Below are 19,364 nucleotides of genomic sequence, written 5' to 3' on the forward strand. Positions count from 1 at the left end.
GCACATGTTCCAGCAATAAGCAATTTCTTCATTAACAGTTATAGTAGTGTGAACTGCTCATTTTAACTACAAGCCACAATTTAGTTTAACACCACAATTTACTCTTGGTCTCCCTTATCTCTAAGGTCTGTGGAAGTATGAGCACAATTCTACAATATTCACAACTGAGCAAATTCAATTTCCCATTTGAAGAGATTGCATTTGTTACAGACCTGAAGATTATTAAATGGACTACTTTCATAAGAAGCACTTGTGTAAACGTCCTCTCATTTGTTAGTTTTAACTACCCTCTATTCTATTATTATTAACGTTCATAATTTCTTTGTCTTCATTTCCTCCACAATTATTTCTTCTTTAAGATCCCGTTTCTTTTAACTACGCCACTGTGTCATCCATTGGAAAACTGATGGAGTTCCAGAAACTTCTGTTCTATAAAGCAGTACTCTGCATTAACTGTGCCCAGGGTACTAAATACTTCTTCAAAATGGTCCTGTGAAAGTCACAAACTTCAGCTCAACAGCAAACAAAGGAGCATCATTCTCTATTGATAAGAGTTCTTCATTTCAAACACTGTCATTCAGTAGTGCTAATTAGGTATTACAATAATGTATGCAGTGGCCAAAAAATTATGGATCAGCACCTTGTGATTTCAGAACTGTTGTCCTATTGTTTTACATATATAGTCTAGAATTTTGCTACATATAAAACTGGAAAAAATGGACTTAAGATTTAGAAAAAAATAAAATGCAAGTAGATGTTGGTTAATCGATTATGGCTACTTTAGGCCATCAAATGAAAGCTCATGTTCAGCTGTTGACTGATATGGTTAATATTCAAACTGAAGGATCCATGAGCTAGTATCATCCCTTTCTTTTCTTAATGTCATAGGATGAAAATGCATAGAATACCAAGATACTTAAAAATTATCAGATTTTATAGAGTCATAGAGTCATTTACAACACAGAAGGAGTCAATGCCAGCTCTCCATGGAGCTATTCAGTCAGTCTCACTCCCCCACTCGATCCGCGTAGCCAACAAATTGTTGACTTTGAGGGACGTAAACAAAAGGCTAAACAGTTGACATTTCCAGGTTGATACTGCATGTTTCTCCTTGTGCACTGTCAGCCTGAGCTAATCATAGTACTTTAGGTTCAATGTGGAAAAGTCGTGCTGTAGTTATGTCCCTATGTACCTTTACCCAAGAAGAAACACAGACATAAGTCAATTCACTGTTTTTGTTTTCTAAAGTAATGAGTCATTATGAAGGGGAGCAGCCTCGGCAGAAACCCAAGACCTTCTGAGTATACCACCTCTCCTGCAGGAGAGAGTGTCTATGCAGCACTACTAGATGTCTCTAGAATATTTTATAAATAATACACTGATAATAAGTGGCAGTGTGTTAATGTTGTATAACCATCCCTTTTACAAACACCCAATTGACAAACATTTCACAAATCTGATAAATAAGCAAACAGATTGTACCAGCTAGATTCTTTTTCAGTGAAGGGTTTGCTTTCTTGAGGTAGTTGTGTCAGCCTTTTAAAAAAAACACTCTACCTACAGATCTGTTCTATTTCAGAACCTCTTCATTTTCTAGAACTGTAACAATAGCAACTTGTATTTATATAGTGCCTTTTATGTAAAAAATGTCCCAAGGCACTTCACAGGAACGTTATAAAGCAAAATGAGACGCCGAGCCACATAAGGTGATATTAGAATAGATAACCAAAGGCTTGGTCAAACAGAGATAGGTTTTAAGGAGTGCCTTAAAGGATGAAAGAGAGGTAGAGAGGAGAAAAGGTTTAGGAAGGGAATTACAGAGCTTAGGACCTAGGTAGCTGAAGGCACAACCACCAATGGTGAAGCAATTAAAATCAGGGATCCTCAAAAGGCCAGAGTTAGATGAATGCAGATATCTCAGAGGGTTGTGGGGTTGCAGGAGATTACAGAGAAAGGGATAGGGGAGACTATGGAGGGATCTGAAAACAACGATGAGAATTTTAAAATCGAGGTGCTGCTTGATCAGGAGCCAATGTAGGTCAGCAGAGGTTTGGGTGACCTCAAGTTTACAGAGGATAGAATGTGGGAGGCTGGCCAGAAATGTGTTGGAATCGTCAAGTCTAGAGGTAACAAAGGCATGAATGAGGGTTCCAAAGGCAGATAAGCTGAGGCAGGGGCAAAGTCAGGCGATGTTTTGGAGGTGGAAAAAGGCAGTCTCACTGATGGCACAGGTATGTGGCTGGAAGTTGATCTCAGGGTCAACTAACTTTTACTTTTTTAAAAAACTGGTAAATTTAAAAAATGTAGGTGCGACAATTAAATTTCAAACACACTTCGCTATTAAAGAAATGATGGAAAGAGGAACTGCACGATGTAAAGAGGGGTGATTCTTGTAAAAAACTTAAATCATTCTCATGTTGTCCTTTACCAGGAAGAAAGGCATCTTACCTCCTTGAAATTATCAAACGCTAATAAAATTATTTCATGTCCCCCTCTGACAAGACAAACAGCTGCCAACAGTTCCAAGACGAGAGCCTTTGTCCTATAACAGCAACAAAAAAGATAATTAACAAGACCAGGATAAACAAGGCTCTGGTTACACTAGTCCTTTTGTACTGGAGATACACAACACAATGATGCTTCATTTTTGAATTGTTCAATTGAATTGTTCAAAAAGAACAATCTAAATTTAACATTCAATATATCACAAAAATAGATATTTTAAAAACACACATATAGGTAAATATATGTTAATTTCTCCAGCAACAAGATGCATTGACAGTGATTTTTGACAGCTCCTTCAGGCACTAAAGAGCCTCCAAGGTGATCAAGACACGGTCTTGAGCTGAAACGCTGGTTTAGCCCTGTAAAGTCTCAGAAAAGGAGTTGAAGCTTGCACAAGGACCATTAGGGGGCTGACTGGAACTTAAATTGCCTGCTAGTGCTTGTTAATGAGGTTGCACGGCATTTTGGTGGATCGCATTTGATCCAATGCCCTCGCCTAACAGTGATCAGCTGATTGGGAGTAAATAAGACGTTGTTGAAGATTTCAAGCGCTACGTAAAGATATATCACCTTTTAATGTTCACTTGCTGCTGAAGGATTGAAGAGGATTTTTGAAACATATCAGAAAACATTCTGGGACACTTTGTCAAGCCTTCACCGACACCCTATCAATATTAATTCCGGAAATTCTCTGAGGATTTCACATTAAAAGAATGAGTGCTATGCTCCTCTACCTTATTGAACAGCTTATAGAAATCACCAGGAGAAAGGAAGTGCTTGGTTGGTGGCATCTAGCTAGGGGTCACCCTTGGTCTGCAGGAGGAATGGGAGAAGGGCCTGAGGCTGGGCAAAACAGCACCAGCTGCTGCAGGAGAGGAGGACAGGAGGGCAAGGTGGACTCCTTCCTCTCTCTGAATACAGGGCCTCCTTCACCAGGACCTCCAGTTTTTTTTTATTTCCAAAATATACTTTATTCATAAAAATCTGTAAAAATTACATTGCCAAACAGTTTCCAAACAGCACCAAAAAATACAAACATTGCAAGGGAGATCAGTTTCCTTCAATACTGTCATGAGTTTCTTCCCAACCCTTCCGTTTCACAATTGTCATGTCAATTACAGTTTTACATTTACAGCAATTGAGAATATTAACGATACAGTTCGAGGGGTTTCCATTGGATCCAGCCCCTCAGTCCAGCTTGGTGGGGGAACCTTACACTGTGGTCTTTCCCCATTGAGCCTTTGCTGCGGCTGCCCCAAGCTTTAGTGCGTCCCTCAGCACGTAGTCCTGGACCTTGGAATGTGCCAGTCTGCAACATTCGGTGGTGGACAACTCTTTGCGCTGGAAGACCAGCAAGTTTCGGGCAGACCAAAGGGCGTCTTTCACCGAATTGATAGTCCTCCAGCAGCAGTTGATGTTTGTCTCGGTGTGCGTCCCTGGGAACAGCCCGTAGAGCGCAGACTTCACCAGGACCTCCAGTGCTGCATCTGAGAACCTGTCCACCCTCTCACTCAACCTCCGAGCCATCCTGAAACTACCCGCTGTGCATCAACCAACCCACTTCACACCTTCAGTGGAAGTGGGTGTGTGGAGTCCACGTACACTGCTCCGCAAAAATTGCATCTAATCAGCAGTTAACCTTCAGGTATCTGTTTTAGCACCTCCATGTAAGATAAAATTACGGTAATCAGCAATTAGGACCCAAACTGTATGTTAAAATTTGACTTTCAAGCAGGCCTGCATTATTAGCACAGTACCCATTTAGCACTTGTTTTCAATCATTCACCAAAATAACCCCCAATATGTATGCATTTCTACTCCATTACGCTACAAAATTGGAACAATAATTATTCAATCTTCACTGTATGTTCTGCATTTTTCTAAAGCAATACTAAGTCACAATGTGTTTTTCAAGTGGGCAGGATGTCTTACCTAGGATTCTTATTGTTCAGACTCAGTGCAATTTCATTAACAGCATGTGGGTGTGACATGACCATGTTAAAGCCGTACTGCAAATAGAGAAAACAGATTACTATCTATGAATAAAAGACCATTGTTATAAACCTCTCATTCATATAGAAATATAATTTGTAACTACTAAGGGTGTTGTCCAGAAAATCTTTGAATATGACCAAAATATACAGAAATACTCCCATATCCTGCCCCAACATCCAGGCTGGGATTTTGTTGAGTTCCATGGCAAGTGGGCCAGGAAACTGCACCGGCAGTGGCCTGCCACGGAGCCTGACACCGGGATTGCTGGGCCCAATCTTCCTGACAGCAGCGAAGCTCCGTGACAACCCCCCCCCCCCACCGCTCGGTGACAGGATCCAACTTTAAATATTTAAATAAAGGACATGAATAAATTAACTTACCTTTCACTGCGATCTTGCCGGCTGTCTGCGATTTTCCGTGCGGCACTCACGCGCCTTCACTTTCCCATTCAGGGAAAGCTGGCGCCACCAAAGGGGGAAGGGAAGAACTTAGGATTTTTAGTGTAGCTGTAGTGGGGGAAACGGGGTCAACTCTGCATGTGCACTGTAGGAGGGGGGAGGAAGGGATGACCTCTGCACTTTGTGCAGTTGATGGGGAGGGGTGGTGGTGGAGGAAGGTCGCATAGCAAATGTAAGCGTTTTGGGGGTGGGGGGGGAAATGGGGCAGCCATTTGCTTTCTTTGTATTGGGAGTGGGGGAACGGGCTTCAACCAGCTGCATTAGATCATATTGGCATGGTAACAAAACAACTAAATGTTTGTGTGCAATGAAAAATAAACTAAAAATGTACTCTCGAACTACAAGCCATACACTGTCCTAAGTAAAACTAAATTTAAAAAAAACACGAGAGCAACTGATTATTATTGAGATTATAAGAACTTTAATTAATTATAATAATGAGAAATAAGGACTATCCCCTCGCTCCTCCTTCCCTCAAGTTGAAGCCAAATATAAAGATCAAATCTTTTTTTCTGAATGAAATAACTTTCATCAGTACCTTGAATAATTTGCAAAAGAAACAGTTTTCTCTGGGGAGTGGGGGGGGGGGGTGGGGGGGCGCTAGGGGTTTCAACTGTGCAGGTCTGGCAGCCCTTTAAAAATGGCGCCAGCCCAACGTATGCAGATGAACCGCCGCGCGCTAAATTGCAGCGGCATGCGGGCCATCATTTTATCACCCGCCACCGCTCCTGGCAGTGAGAGAATAAAGCTCAGCCCCCAGTGTCTAATGGTCTTGGTATGGCGAGCTAGTACTGAAAGGCCATGCATTCCACCTCACTGCAAACAGAGACAAAATTATGGCATTGTTACCAGAGTCTGAATTTTGTAAGCCATGTTGCTCTTTGGTGTAAATCTCCAGATCTGATCACAAAATGATAGCCCTTGGAAATAATAACTAACAAATTAAAGAACAATTTGTACAATGTTTGTCACAAGAGTGGGCTCTGTTTGCACAGGAAGTATGCAGGAAAATTGGTTGGTCCTCCAAGACAAGAAATATTGCTAGCCAAAACCTGTGGATAAGGTTTCTGATAACAAATCACAACTGGTCACGTCCCTGCATATTTGTTGCATATTAAATTATAGAACAAATACTTAGGACTTTCTTCAAGAAGTAATGATGGAAAGATTATATTAATTTCCACATAAAGACATTCTTTCATCTAAAATTGTAAGTAATTCAAAATATTTCCTCCAAAAAGATTATTACACACTGTTTTTGATTTTCTGACATTTTGAACATTTTCGGAAAGATGGAAAGCTTCCAGTAATGCAGTAGCCAAACTCAACCCAAAACCAACAAACATCACTCTCAAGAATCTTTAGATTGGCCTAGATGGAAGCTACACCCTATACTCAACATATCTTATTTCAGACTTTTGGATAAAACTGTCACCATGACACCATGCTTCAGTCATCAGAAATGATTGAGCAGTGGAAAATCAACCAGCACATGCCCAAATACTTGAAGCAAATCTATGGGAAGACTGAATAATCTAATCTATGGGAAGACTGAATATCAAGGATATAAAAGAAAAATACTGCAGATGCTGGAATTCTGGAATTAAAACAGAAAGTGCTGGAAATCAGGAAATCAGCAGGTCTGGCAACATCTATGGAGGGAGAAACTCGTCATATCCGACTCAAAACATTAACTCTGTTTCTCTCTCCACAGATGCTGCCAGACCTGCTGAGTATTTCCAGCACTTTCTGTTTTATTATGAATAATCAAGGACACTGAATTAAGATTTACAAACTGGACAGAGGAAAGCCAGTAAACGAGGATTCAGCAGGACCTAAAAAAAAACCATCAGAAATCATTCCCTATGACTGTCACTTTGGCTTACAACAGCAGACTTGCTACAAAAAAAACTAACATAGTTTACAGCATAATGAAATCTCTCAAAAAAATTAAATGTTATGGATACCACATTCAGATCTAAAATTTAGTTAGTGCCCTTTTTCACATACTTTTATACATATTTCTAAAGGCGATTAGGTTTGGTTGTACGAGGATTCAGAACTAAATGATGGATGGAGCTAAGCCTCTATTTTAATTAGTTGAAGTAGAAGCTTTACAGCTGCTAAGTACAATGGCACATTTAAATTTTTATATTTCTCAGAAATGGAAAAAGGACAAAAGACTAGAGTATAGGAACAAGGTAAAACTTGTATTGTGTACCTGATAGTTCATGATTGCACGCAAGCACATGATGCAGACATGAACGTCATCCTTTTTGCTCACTAATCTAGAATTCTTCAGCGTCCTTCTGCTTGGTAAAGTGTTAAACCTATAGGAGGATAATGCAAAGGTACTTAAAACAGGTTTTACATGTTTACATGCAGACGCCTGGAAATTCCTACCGAACAGCATTGTGGGAACATCACACAGACTGCAGAGTTTCAAGAAGGCAGCTCAAGACCACCTTCAAGAGCAAATAGAGACAGCCAATAATGCCAGGCTTGCAAGAGACACCCATATCCCAAGAATTAATTTTTTGAAATGTAGTGGAAGTAGAAGTAAATAGTCTTGCTATATTCAACAATTAAGAATGAAGAAAAATGTATTACATTTCACTGCTGTTCTGATACTTCCGGGGGTGATCCAAGAGATTAAAGGGAAAAGGTAGGGCACTGGAATTAGTTGTGGATTGCCCTGGCAAAGATTCAGCACAGTTAAGATGGGCCGAATGGTCTCGTTCTGAACTGTAAACTTCTTTGGCTCTAAGCTCTACCAGAAAATTCAATGATATAAATGTTGAACAGGCTTCCCTGTAGCATTACAGTTGATGCACTCAATTCAATAATTTAGTTTTATGACCTGGAGCCTTCCACCTACACAGCAAAATTCAGTCAGTTCCTAGTCAATTAGAAGGGACATTCTACAAAAAACAAGCCTCCTCGTTGATAAACATGGAATATGAGTCTCAGCACCATGAAGAAGTCCATGATCATCCCCTGCACTCTCTTACTACTTTTATTCAGGAAGACATATGACGGTAAAAGAAGAATGACAACAGGCATAAATTAGAAGGCTCAGAAAAGTGTAAAATCACGTTTTGATTAAATTTTACTTAGGACTTACCATTTTTTTAAAAGATCTGAATTTAAAATTGAAATCTGAATTTGGCAGCAAAGCTGTCTTCTTGAAATGAGCTGTATACCAAATGACCTGAACCTGCACACCCCTCCCCGACCAAACGGAACCAATCACAAAAAAAGGCAAACCCATTGGAACATAATGTAGATTTAACCACTTTTAAGCACTTTCCAGTCGATTTATTACTTTTTGAAATGTAGTTCACTGTTGTAATGTTGGGAAATGTGGCAGCCAATTTACGCAGAGCAAGGTTCCACAAACAGTAATAAAAATTACCAGATAATGTTTTTTAAGTGTAATGTTGGTTGAGGGATGAATTTTGGCCAGGCAGGACACTGGGAGAACTCCCCTGCCCTTCTTCAAATAGTGCGATGGGATGTTTTACATCTATTTGAGAGGGCAGATGGGACAGTTTAACATCGCATCCAATAGATAATACCTCTGAGGGAGCACAGCACTGAAGTGTCAACCTGGAATTCTGTGCTTGTCTCTGGAGTGGGACTTGAATCCATGAACTTCTGACTCAGATGTGAGAGTACTACCAACTGATTGACACTGTTTCAAAAGAAGATTACTTTTTGAAGCATCAATTAAGATGCTAAAAGCAAAGAGTTGAATGTGACCTTGGAGGTAATAAAATGGCCTCATCCTTTATACCCATAGTTGTGTGCAATGTGTCAAACCTATACATGGCTGTGATCTGTTTAAATTTAGGAAGTACTTTTGGAGAAGTTCAATGTTCTAATTGGTTCAAAAAAATACTGGTAAAACATTGTAAATAAATGTTTACATAGTGAATTAGACAAAAACAACTTCATTTTACACAGGATTTTCCCAGCTCCGTTTCATATTACAGATTACAAACTTCAAAGCTCAGTTTTGTAACAATTATAAAAGTTGTTTTTTAAACTGGCAATGCTTCTCAAATATGCTACACATTGCTGCACAAAACATTAACTGTGGTAGTCAGATCAACATATTGGCTATTTGTTACTATATATTTAGTTCACCACTAAGGAATATTGAGTTTTCTTTAGGAGAAGTATGGCCATATATCGCCATACATGTGTATTTTAGGTGGGCATGTTTTAAATAAGTTATTCAATACAGGAAACAGAAGCGCAATGACTTAACTATGAAATAAACCAAAGCAGACTAACGGAACACTCCTGTGGTTTCCTGGCATAATTTTAGAATGAGTCAATGTATTTTGGCTCATTGTGGTTCTTAACTCTGATAATATCCCCAATATGCTTCAAACCACTGCTGCAGTTTACATCATCATCTGACTCTCCCAGTGGTTTTACAGTATTACAATGTGCTCACAAACAGCCACTGCTTTAGTAATTTGTGCATGATAAGAGCTGTAGTCTTAATGAAGATTTTATATTGCAATTTGCTACCTGCTGTTTCACACATTTGACTTGTCGGGCAGTTTCATAAATTAGGAAGAGAAAAAAAAGGGATGAATTGATTGCTCCCAAACTCCCGAAGACTGGCTCACCCTCACACCAAGCCAATTTAGGATTGGTCCTTTGCTTAGCATTGTGAATATCTAAAAATAATACATTGACAGGTGAAGAGGTGAGATGTTTAAATACATTCTATAATAGTTCCTTCTCACTGACTTTACAAGCCACCACTCTTTAGCTGCGGATTTTCATAGAATTATTTAGAACATAGAGCACAGTAGGAGGTCGTTCAGCCCAACCAGTCCATGCTGACACTGATGCTCCACTTGAGTCTCTTCCCATCCTTCCTCGTCTAATTCTATCAGCGTAACTCTCTATAACCCTCCATTCCCTTCTTCCTCATATGTTTATCCAGCTTCCCTTTAAATCATCTATGCTATTCACCTCAACCACTCCCTGTGGTAGTGAGTTCCAAATTCTCACCACTCTTTGGGTAAAGAAATTTCTTCCGAATTCCCTGTTTGATTTCTTGGTGACTATCTTATATTGACGGCCTTTGTTTTGCTCTTCCCTACAGTGTAAACATTCTGTGTCTACTCTATCAAAACCTTTCATAATTTTAAAGACTTCTATTCAGTCACCCTTTAGTCTTCTCTTTTCAAATTGAGATTTAGGTTAGATGCTAGAAGGCCAGCATCTATGAGCTGGCTCTGGCATTCTTTCTGCTAAATTCACCTCGTTATCCTTGCAACAAGCTGGTAGACTCACAAAAACTGGTTGCTTGTGAATAGCCACTGAGGCAAGGTACGACACAGTGCCCTGTCCACAGAATTTCGTCCCAGCACGTCAGGGCTTTCCAGGGAGGAGAGGTGAAAATTAGAAGGGATAAGAAAGAAAAGGTGCAGGGCAATTTTAAAAAACAACAGAACTTAAAGCAATGGAAAAACAGCACCCTATTTAACATACATGTAAAAATTAAAGCACAGTAATTTACATACATTAATTGGCAATGCAAAAGACAAAAAAAGCACTGTAAATTGTAAAACCGGAATATGTGTTTCTTGGGCTGTCACCTTAACAATTGAAATTGCAATGTCTCGTGTGTTGGTGATGTCTGTGCTAGATAGAATTCTGGATTGAAATGTTCTATTCATCCTAGAACAATGATCCCATTTAGAATACATTTTAAGGATCATACTGCAGATTTTAACTACAACTTAAAAACAAACTAATCCAGTGACTGACTGGTAGATGAACACAAGCCATTTCATAACTGATGAGATAAGCATGTGGTTGGATTTGAGTTCTTGGCAAGCCTTGTGCTGCAGTCACATTGTATGCTCATCCACCACTGTTCTTCCTGAAGTCCATCATAGTTTATGTTTAGCAATGATCTCTGATCTAGTATAGCAGTGTTTTTAGTTGAGCACAACCAGCACAAACGCTCAGACTCACTTAGTCTCAGACTCACTTAGTCTCTTTAGCAGACTTCCCTTCCCCTGCCCATTGTTATTATCCTGTAGTTTTTTTTTTCTTTTCCAGGAAGTATGCTGTGTGCCTTTAAGGCTGTAACAGGATCAGTACTGGTTTAAGGCAACAAGCTCCAGTGACTGAGTTAAAGAATGCATTCTCATTGCCAAAGGATACTGCCACTCAGGACCAAAGACACGAGATGCATTTTTGCCGACTGATGTTTGAAACTAGTTGAAAAACTGGCTTTTGAAACACAGTTAACAGATACACAGACAGACAGCTGGACCAGCATATACTGAAGGAAATGAGAGTCTCTCTTGGTTTATTTAAACCCTATTTATTATACTTTCAGAATTCTGATGTCAAGCCAGATTAATTTCTTAAAAGAAAATAACCAAATTCCTTTAACTACTGAATTGTAATTGTTGAAATTCATCGCTGGACAAGAGGAGCATCAAGTCAACTGCTGGATTCGACTACGGACTGTTGTACTGTTGAAAAACCTTTTGTCCCCCCCATCGGATGGCTGTGAGGACTTCAAGCAACCTTGGACTATTCCACTTTGGAAGATTTCACTTCGGCAGGAGCGCAAATATGCAAGGACTCTAATTTTTCTATTTTAAATGTTGTTTATATCTTCGTAGTGTTTAAGAATTTAGTTTTTCTAATTAAACAGTTAATTTGTTGATCTAAAGACACCTGGTTTGGTTAGCCTGCTTCGGGGGTTAATAGATGGTACAATTTCGCTGAGTCTTTCTTTAATTTGGAAAGTTAAAAATGATATGTTAGGCGATCTGTGGAGGGACGGGACAGAATCAACGGTGCGTTTCTCCCACCACAATCAGAATCGTATATTTTGACTGGGGGTTTTGACTTGAGTGGTCGGTCGCAACACTATTCAGAGACATGAATAAGGATGATTTCAGGAGAACTAGTGTGAATATGAGAAGACGGTGACTAATGTTTCTAGAATTTATTGGAATTAGCAAAGGCGATCCTCTTATGCATTGTGATATTAAGTGGCTGATATGGCATTTCGCAATATTCACAAAAAGCCATTCTCATTGTAAATATAAGTATCCTTTTTCGCTTTTGTTACCTATTTCTCCATTTTATTTTGAAATTAGGGCCCAGTTCTGCATTATTCCCCAAGGGGTTGGCAGCCCTGCCTTCTTACAGTGGGAACTGGTTTCTCCTGGAGCAATTCTTTCCCATCTCCCTCTGACTACCTGGCCTGAGGTGGGAGACTCAATTTTTAGGGAAAAACTAAATCAAGGAAGGGGAAATTTGAGCTTGATCATCCCACCCAACCAGTAAGACACCGGCCGGAATTTTACCGCCCCCCGCGGGAAGGTAGCTGGGGTGGGGGGGGGGGGGGTACATAAAATGGAGCGGGAGGCTCGGGGACCCATCCCGACCCACTCCCACCTCCGCCGCCACTTTACGCAGGGTGGCAGTGGTGAAAAACAGCCCCCCAGCCCCAGGCCAATCAAGGCCCTTCAGTATCTGCTTAAGGGCCTCCACCTGCCGCCATGGGGATTTTACCCTGGGTCGGACGGCCCAGGCCCGAAAGAAGCCGCCTGACAAAAGCAGGTGGGCCTCATGATGAGGCATCCTGTGCCCGACAGAGGGCCGCCCCGCTGCCCCAACCATCCCCAATACCCAACACACCCCCCCGTCCACCCAACTGACCACCCTTGCCTCGCCAGGGCCCAATCAATCACCCCAGGTGAGGCAACAAAAACTTACCTTGGTTCCGGGGCTCCCCGACATCAGCTTTGCGATGGCTGGGTTGCAGTCACAGCAGTAGCCACAGCTCCCGGTTGCGCTGCTGGGACTCAGAGCTGCCAGGCCTCTGATTGGCCGGCAGCTCCATTAGACGGGACGTCCTGCCTCAATGAGGTGGAAGTCCTGCTTCAGACCAATTGAAAGCTTAGGGACTGCAAAATGCAGATCGGATCCCCAGGCCAGGTGGAGGTGGATTCGACACCAACTTTTCAGTCAGTGGATGGCTCCCGTCCACCAAGGGTAAAATTCCGGCCACCTTTTCTCATCTCATCAGAGAACATGGCTGTCAGTAGTTGTGCAGAATCCCCAAGTGAGGGACACATCTAAGAAAGGGTTGGTTTCCAGAGGAGAAAACTGGGAAAATAAAGGCATACATTTGGTGCAACTTGCTCATATTCAGCTGCAAAGAATATGTACCAACATTTAAGTGGCAATCTTGCATCTGAGTTTCCTTTAGCTAATATGTTTATAACTAGTGAGGATGTCAGGTTGAGTTATTAATACAGATGAACAAATAATTGTAATGAAAATTTCACCTAGAATGGACCAAGATTACTAAACTTGAGAAAAAGAAAACCACATTATGATCAACTCCCTTGCTACTTTTGCTGCATCAGAAGAAGTTTGCTATCATCAGCCTACCGCAATGTTGAATGCCTAGAAGACCGGGCCAGGCTGTTGCCAACTGGTGATGGCAGATTACTTCCTCGATGTAAATCCTCAATGGACCGGCTCCAAGGTTTAGATTTGTCCACTGCATTTTCCACATTATTTTCCACACTTTCAAAATCAAATCTGAAGGCAAGTTAAGCAAAATTAGATAAAAACACATCCATTAGTCAAAAAGTAAAGTTAAACATGTCTGACATCAACAAACAACAAGAGATCATCAAATAGATATATCTCAAAATGCATGTGTAGTACTGCCTGATTTTATCAAATGTTGGTGTGTGAGGCAGCTGGCTAACTGGATAGAATTAAATTGTCCTTGATCCCTAGGTTAGCAATGTATGCTAAATAATGAATATTAATACTTCCTAAACAGTCTAACCAAGCAGAGGATAACAATGTTATGTTGCAGTAAATATAACTTACATACTCACCCTTTTTATCAGTCAATCTTAAACAGACATTATGCAGACATGTACAAATTACTTTCATATAGAAAACAGTAGTGAGGAAAAAAAAATTCTACATCTCATACATCACCTTAACATAGTATTTTCATGGGCAGTTTTAAGCCAGTACTTTGAAGAACATGTAAATGCTGCCCCTATTACTGCCATATGAGTAGACATGTGTAGTCTTTAGCATGATATGTTCCTAATTAATCTGAGATCACTGAGCAAAGCCTGTTATAAGTTCTGAGGCACATAGAATTACTATTTTGGACACAAAGGCCCAGATTTTGCGGTCAGCAGCCAAGCAAAAGCACTTGCCACGGACCTCGAAGAAACGTGGCCACAAAGATCTAGCGATCTCTGTGGCATGGTTTTCCCCTTTCCCGACAGCAATTTAAATCTGGCATCGAGTCAAGGGGATGTCTTGGAGTGCAGCAACATTGATGTCAGCAAGCAGCTGATCATATTGAAGTACTCACATACAGCAAACAGCACTTAATATCCTTCACTTTTAGTTTAAATTTTCAGACAGTAAATTAAATGATTGTGGTTGGATTAACATAGAAGCTAAAATAAACAATTTTTTTTGTTAATTGCTTTTTATTATGGAGAAATTGGGCATTCCACTAATATAAAATGAGCTTTTCAGGGCCAGTGAGGGTGTTTAGCAGTAATTGTGAAGTTAGTACCCCATTAAAAACTCAGTTACACCTCATTCATAGAAATTTAAGAAATAGGAGGAGAAGCAGGAGTAGGCCATGTCTGATCTTCTACCTCAACTCTATCTTCCCGCACTATCCCCATATTCCCTCAATTCCTTTAGTACCCAAAAATCTCTGTTTTTGATATACTCAACAACTAAACATCCACAACTCTCTGGGGTAGAGAATTCCAAAGAATCACAACCCTTAGAGAAGAAATTTCTCCTCATCTCATTCTTAAGTGGCTGAATCCTCTTCTGAGTCTATGACCCCTAGTTCTAGACCCCCTAACCAGGGGAAACATCCTTCCAACAACTGCACTGTCAAGCCCCTTAAGAATTTTATGTTTGCCGCACCAGCATGTTAATGGCCTGTAATTCATGTACGAGGACACCCAGGCCCCTATGAATACCAGCTATTTAAAAAATATTCTGCTTTACTCTTTTTCTTACCAAAGGGGATAAACTTCACATTTCCTCACATTATATTCCACCTGCCAAATTCTTACCCACTCACTCAACCTGTCAGTCTATATCCCTTTGCAGCCTCTTTATGCCCTTCTCATGGCTTACATTCCTACCTAAATTTGTATCATCAGCAAACTTGGGTACAATACATTTGGTCTCCTCATCTACGTCATTAATCTAGATTGTAGATAGCTGACGCCCAAGCTCTGATCCTTGTGATACCCCGTGAGCTAAAGCCTACCAACCTGAAAATGACCTGCTTATTCCTACTCTCTGTTTTTTGTCCATTAACCAATCCTCAGTCCATGCTAATATATTACCCCCCAATCCCATAAGCCCTAATTGTGAGTAATAACCTACGGTGTGGCACCTTATCAAATGCTTTTTGAAAATCCAAATCTATTACTACTTCCCCCAGATCTACTCTGCTAGTTACAACCTCAAAGAATGCTAACAGATTTGTCAATCACAATTTCTCTTTCATAAATCCATGTTGTCTCTGCTTAATTTTATGATGATTTTCTAATTGCCCTGTTACCAAGTCCTTAATAGTAGATTCAAGCAATTTCCCTATGATTGATGTCAGGCAAACTGGCCTGTAGTTACTGTTTTCTCTTTCCCTCCTTTCTTGAATAGCGGGATTACGTTTACTAGCTCCCAATCCATGGGAAATACATGGGCAATCCTGGAAGATCAAAACCAATGCATCCACTATGCCTCTAGTTACCGCTTCTAAAACCCTAGAGTGCAGGCCATCAGGTCTAGGCATTTGTTGACTTTAGTCCAATTAATTTTTCCTGCATTATTTCTTTACTAAAATTAATTTCTTCAATGAACAAAGTGCAACTTTTTCAACGAATTTTACAGTAAGACCAACATTGTAAGAGTGGAAGTTCTCACCAATTGAATTGATTTCCCATTGCTTGCAGTCTTGGCTGTTGGGGATGGGGGGGGCCTCAACAGCACACTCTCTGGTGAAGTGTAGAATAACTGACAGCAACATTCTGCACATGTGTGAACTCCAGAAGTTGCTGTCAGTTTCAATGGAGTAATGACCAAGATTGCAGACAGTTTCACCATCATTGCCATTGTAAAATCTGAGCCAAACACTTTTGGAACATGGCAGCTAAATCTTTCTCAGGAAAAAAGGGCTAATTTTTTTGGAGAAGTATTTTCATTAAATTACTAGTGCTTACTGATGCCCGAAAAATTAGCAAACAGCCTTTGGAAGCCTTGTGTCAACTGCTTAAAAAATAACAAACAAGTTCCGTCATGTGGCATTTCTTTCCACACAGAAGAAAAAAGATAAAAGACTTTATTTTCACTGGTACTTTTTCCAGTTCTGGATTAAAGCTTTACATACATACAATTTGCTGGTTAGCAATCAGAAAGGGCACTTACGTAACTGCATACTGTGCAAATGAAAGGTATTCAACCAATATGTCTAGACCTTGGTTCTCTTCATTCAAAAACTCCCGCACCCAACTGTGAAAAAAGCAAATGCACAGAGGATCACATAAACACAGTGTTAATACCTTTAGAAACCTACTGAAATAAGACAAACCAAAAGAGCTCACCTCTGCCAAGTCTTCCATAAATGTGATGCTAACAAGATATAAACCTTAGACAGATCCTGGTAAATACAATATATGATACAACTTCCCATTTCTGATGAGCCAAAACGTCATAAAAGGAAAATCAAAGATGAGGAACAAATTCAGAATAATGTGTTCTCATCTTTTTAAAAATTACCTTAATTCAACAATCCTTTTCCTTAACTACATAGTGTTTCAAATTTCTGCTTACATCAAAACGCACTTCAGTGGTATATATGACAAGAAGTGCATGTAAATTCAAGCATAATTCCATCGATTATTATTAAAGTCAGCACAGCCAAAGTGGTTGGACCCCAATAACAGATTTCCATGTCAGGGGAAAAGTTACTAAACGGAAAGTTACTCCTAACGAGCAGGGTTCTTCAACTTAAAAAGGTAAACCGAAGAGGTGTGAGGAAGTTTTCTTTATGGCAACTGCCGCTCTCCCTTCCTTCTTAAAACCTAAACAATAGAAAATAACCTTTCCATTTACTCCATTTTAAAGCACTGAGCATTTCAAGCCAAATATTTTGAATGTAGGACAGTTTTATCCCCTGGGAATATGACTCTAAAGCTAATTTTCCTCATAGTCCCTAAATAGAGCTTAATGTGAGCTGATCTTTGTTGCTAATACCCAGGATAACTGTAGATCTGCATCCAGTGGGGGTTAGAACACAATTAATTTTACTTACAGTCTCTTAACAGCCACCAGTGTTAACAAACATTCATCCCCTTATCCTCCAAGCTAAATTGTTTTTCATAGTCTATCAAACACTTCACTCTGGCAGCAACAGTCATAGTGCTACAAGATGAAATATCAGAAGAGGGTAAATTAATTATTTTCCATTTACAATGCAAGGAGGGATACCATGGGAAAAGAAGAATTTTACATCTGGTAGCACTTGCCTATGTGAAATTCCAACATGGTTAGATGGGAGATTTAGCCTCAGATAAGGGAAATTAGGTTTCAGAGTGGGAGACAGCTTTAGGTTTACCTTTTACAATTTACAAAATGGTGCTTACTTTACGACAAAATATGCAGGTTTCATACATTTAGCAACATTTCTGATGTTCCAATTAATGATTTACACACACAATGCATGGATATTTCTGTTGTGATCCTTCTAGTAAGTTTGCAAATTTTATACTTTATTTGAAACACACTACTATTGAAGCAGGATGCCAGTGCAGTGCATCGCTGAACTGGCATATTATGCCACAGAGCAGAAGACTGGTTCTGCTTCGTTTCCCCTCATGCAGAGCTTCCTATTTTAACTGGGTTTTAAATGGGCGGAACTGAGCGGGGCACAAGCTCTTTCATGATGAGAGGGGAAAACAAATGTCAAAAATCAAAGGATTGTTCATCCTAGGCTGTTCTTTATGTCCTAACAACACTGGTCTGACAGCAGGTAACTGATCAGCTTCTAGGCCCCAGAATGATGGGCATAAAAAGATTTTATAATAGAATGGCGCATTCAAAACTAACCCAAAGACAAAAATTCACATACTAAACAGTATTCCTGGGCTTTTGGTGAGAAGGAGCCATCCAAATCAATATACACACAAACATCTGAAGACACAGGTATGCTGCCTCTGATTGGTGAAAACTGTCTGCACAGGAGATTCCAGTAAGGAATTTAAGTCCCAGTTGGGAAAGAGACCAAGCAAGCAGCCAGCCTTTCCGGCAGCAGGGAGGCTCGACTGACTTTAAGAGCAGGGCCTCATTAATATGCTGCTTACCAACTTTCCAATCAAAATGGCAGAGAAGTTGGCAAGAAGCAGCTGCCCAGCCATGCACGCAGTCACCAGGAGGATGCCACTGTGGGCCCAGAGGAATGGTACAAAGCAAGTGCTCCAGGAGAGGAGCTGGAAGGTTAGAGCTGGAGAAGAGGAGCACTCCTGTTCATGAGGAAACAAACTTACTTCTTCTGGACCTAGCTGTTATTCCCAGCAGATTTGACCTGACGGGGAAGTCGGCTGCCCACACTGCCGACGGGAAACTCTACTTGGCGTAGGAACAGGGCCTTAATAGGCCTCATAATTAACAATAATTGGTTCAATTGGTTCCTTACTGTTTCCCCGCAGGGAGCTGATCAAACGCTGAGCTGCCTTTATTCGGGTCGGGATTGTGGCGATCCTGCTGCTCAGGCCTCAGGCTAACATAGCATAGGGCCTCAATAATGTCACTGGAGCCCAATCAGCATATTTAAAGAGGATGCCACCAGCTTGATGCAGGTGTCCTTGCTGTCTGCAATTTAATATTGCAGTTGCCCAGATAAGGGTGGGAAAGAAGTAGGCAAGTCATCTGCTCAATTATAACTGTCATTATCCCCCTATCCCAATCATTCCCTTGAAATGATCGCTTCTTTGCTTCCTAAAATCCAAAGGACACAGACTCAAGCACCTCAGGTGCCAAACTGGTTTAATTATACAACACCAGATCTGGCTGGACCACATCAAGCTCTATTGGGCCTCACTGCCCTTTACTCTAAGGTTATCCTGCAGAGCATAGATAACCTCCAACATCATTTTCCCACGATCAGCTGTCTCCTTATCTCCTTCTATCTTCACTTCCAACAATCAGTATCTAATGTATTTCCTAGTCACCAAGATAGAGACCACGGGCTGGATTTCTAAAACAGTTTGGTGTCTGGAGCGGAGGCAGGCGGGCAATTTGACGTCACTGGTCTTCGTGCCAATTCATCGCCAC

General features: G+C 40.5%; 1 protein-coding gene across 7 annotated transcripts in view; it reads right to left on the bottom strand.

Annotated features, from left to right (window-relative positions):
- Positions 1-19,364, bottom strand: part of fmnl2a (formin-like 2a) — a 282,512-nt gene that overhangs the window by 63,472 nt on the left and 199,676 nt on the right. For all 7 annotated transcript variants that reach the window (XR_010975339.1, XM_068035310.1, XM_068035315.1 and 4 more), the window contains exons 5-9: positions 16,461-16,544; positions 13,413-13,565; positions 7,180-7,288; positions 4,438-4,514; positions 2,449-2,542 (exon numbers count right to left, since the gene is read on the bottom strand). Coding sequence is in view for 6 of the 7 variants with exons in the window: in XM_068035310.1 (XP_067891411.1) it covers positions 2,449-2,542; positions 4,438-4,514; positions 7,180-7,288; positions 13,413-13,565; positions 16,461-16,544 (517 nt within the window). In the remaining variant the exon portion in view is untranslated. The remainder of the gene's footprint in view (positions 1-2,448; positions 2,543-4,437; positions 4,515-7,179; positions 7,289-13,412; positions 13,566-16,460; positions 16,545-19,364) is intronic.

Source organism: Heterodontus francisci, chromosome 7 (assembly GCF_036365525.1).
Source record: "Heterodontus francisci isolate sHetFra1 chromosome 7, sHetFra1.hap1, whole genome shotgun sequence".
NCBI classification, from domain to species: Eukaryota; Metazoa; Chordata; class Chondrichthyes; order Heterodontiformes; family Heterodontidae; genus Heterodontus; species Heterodontus francisci.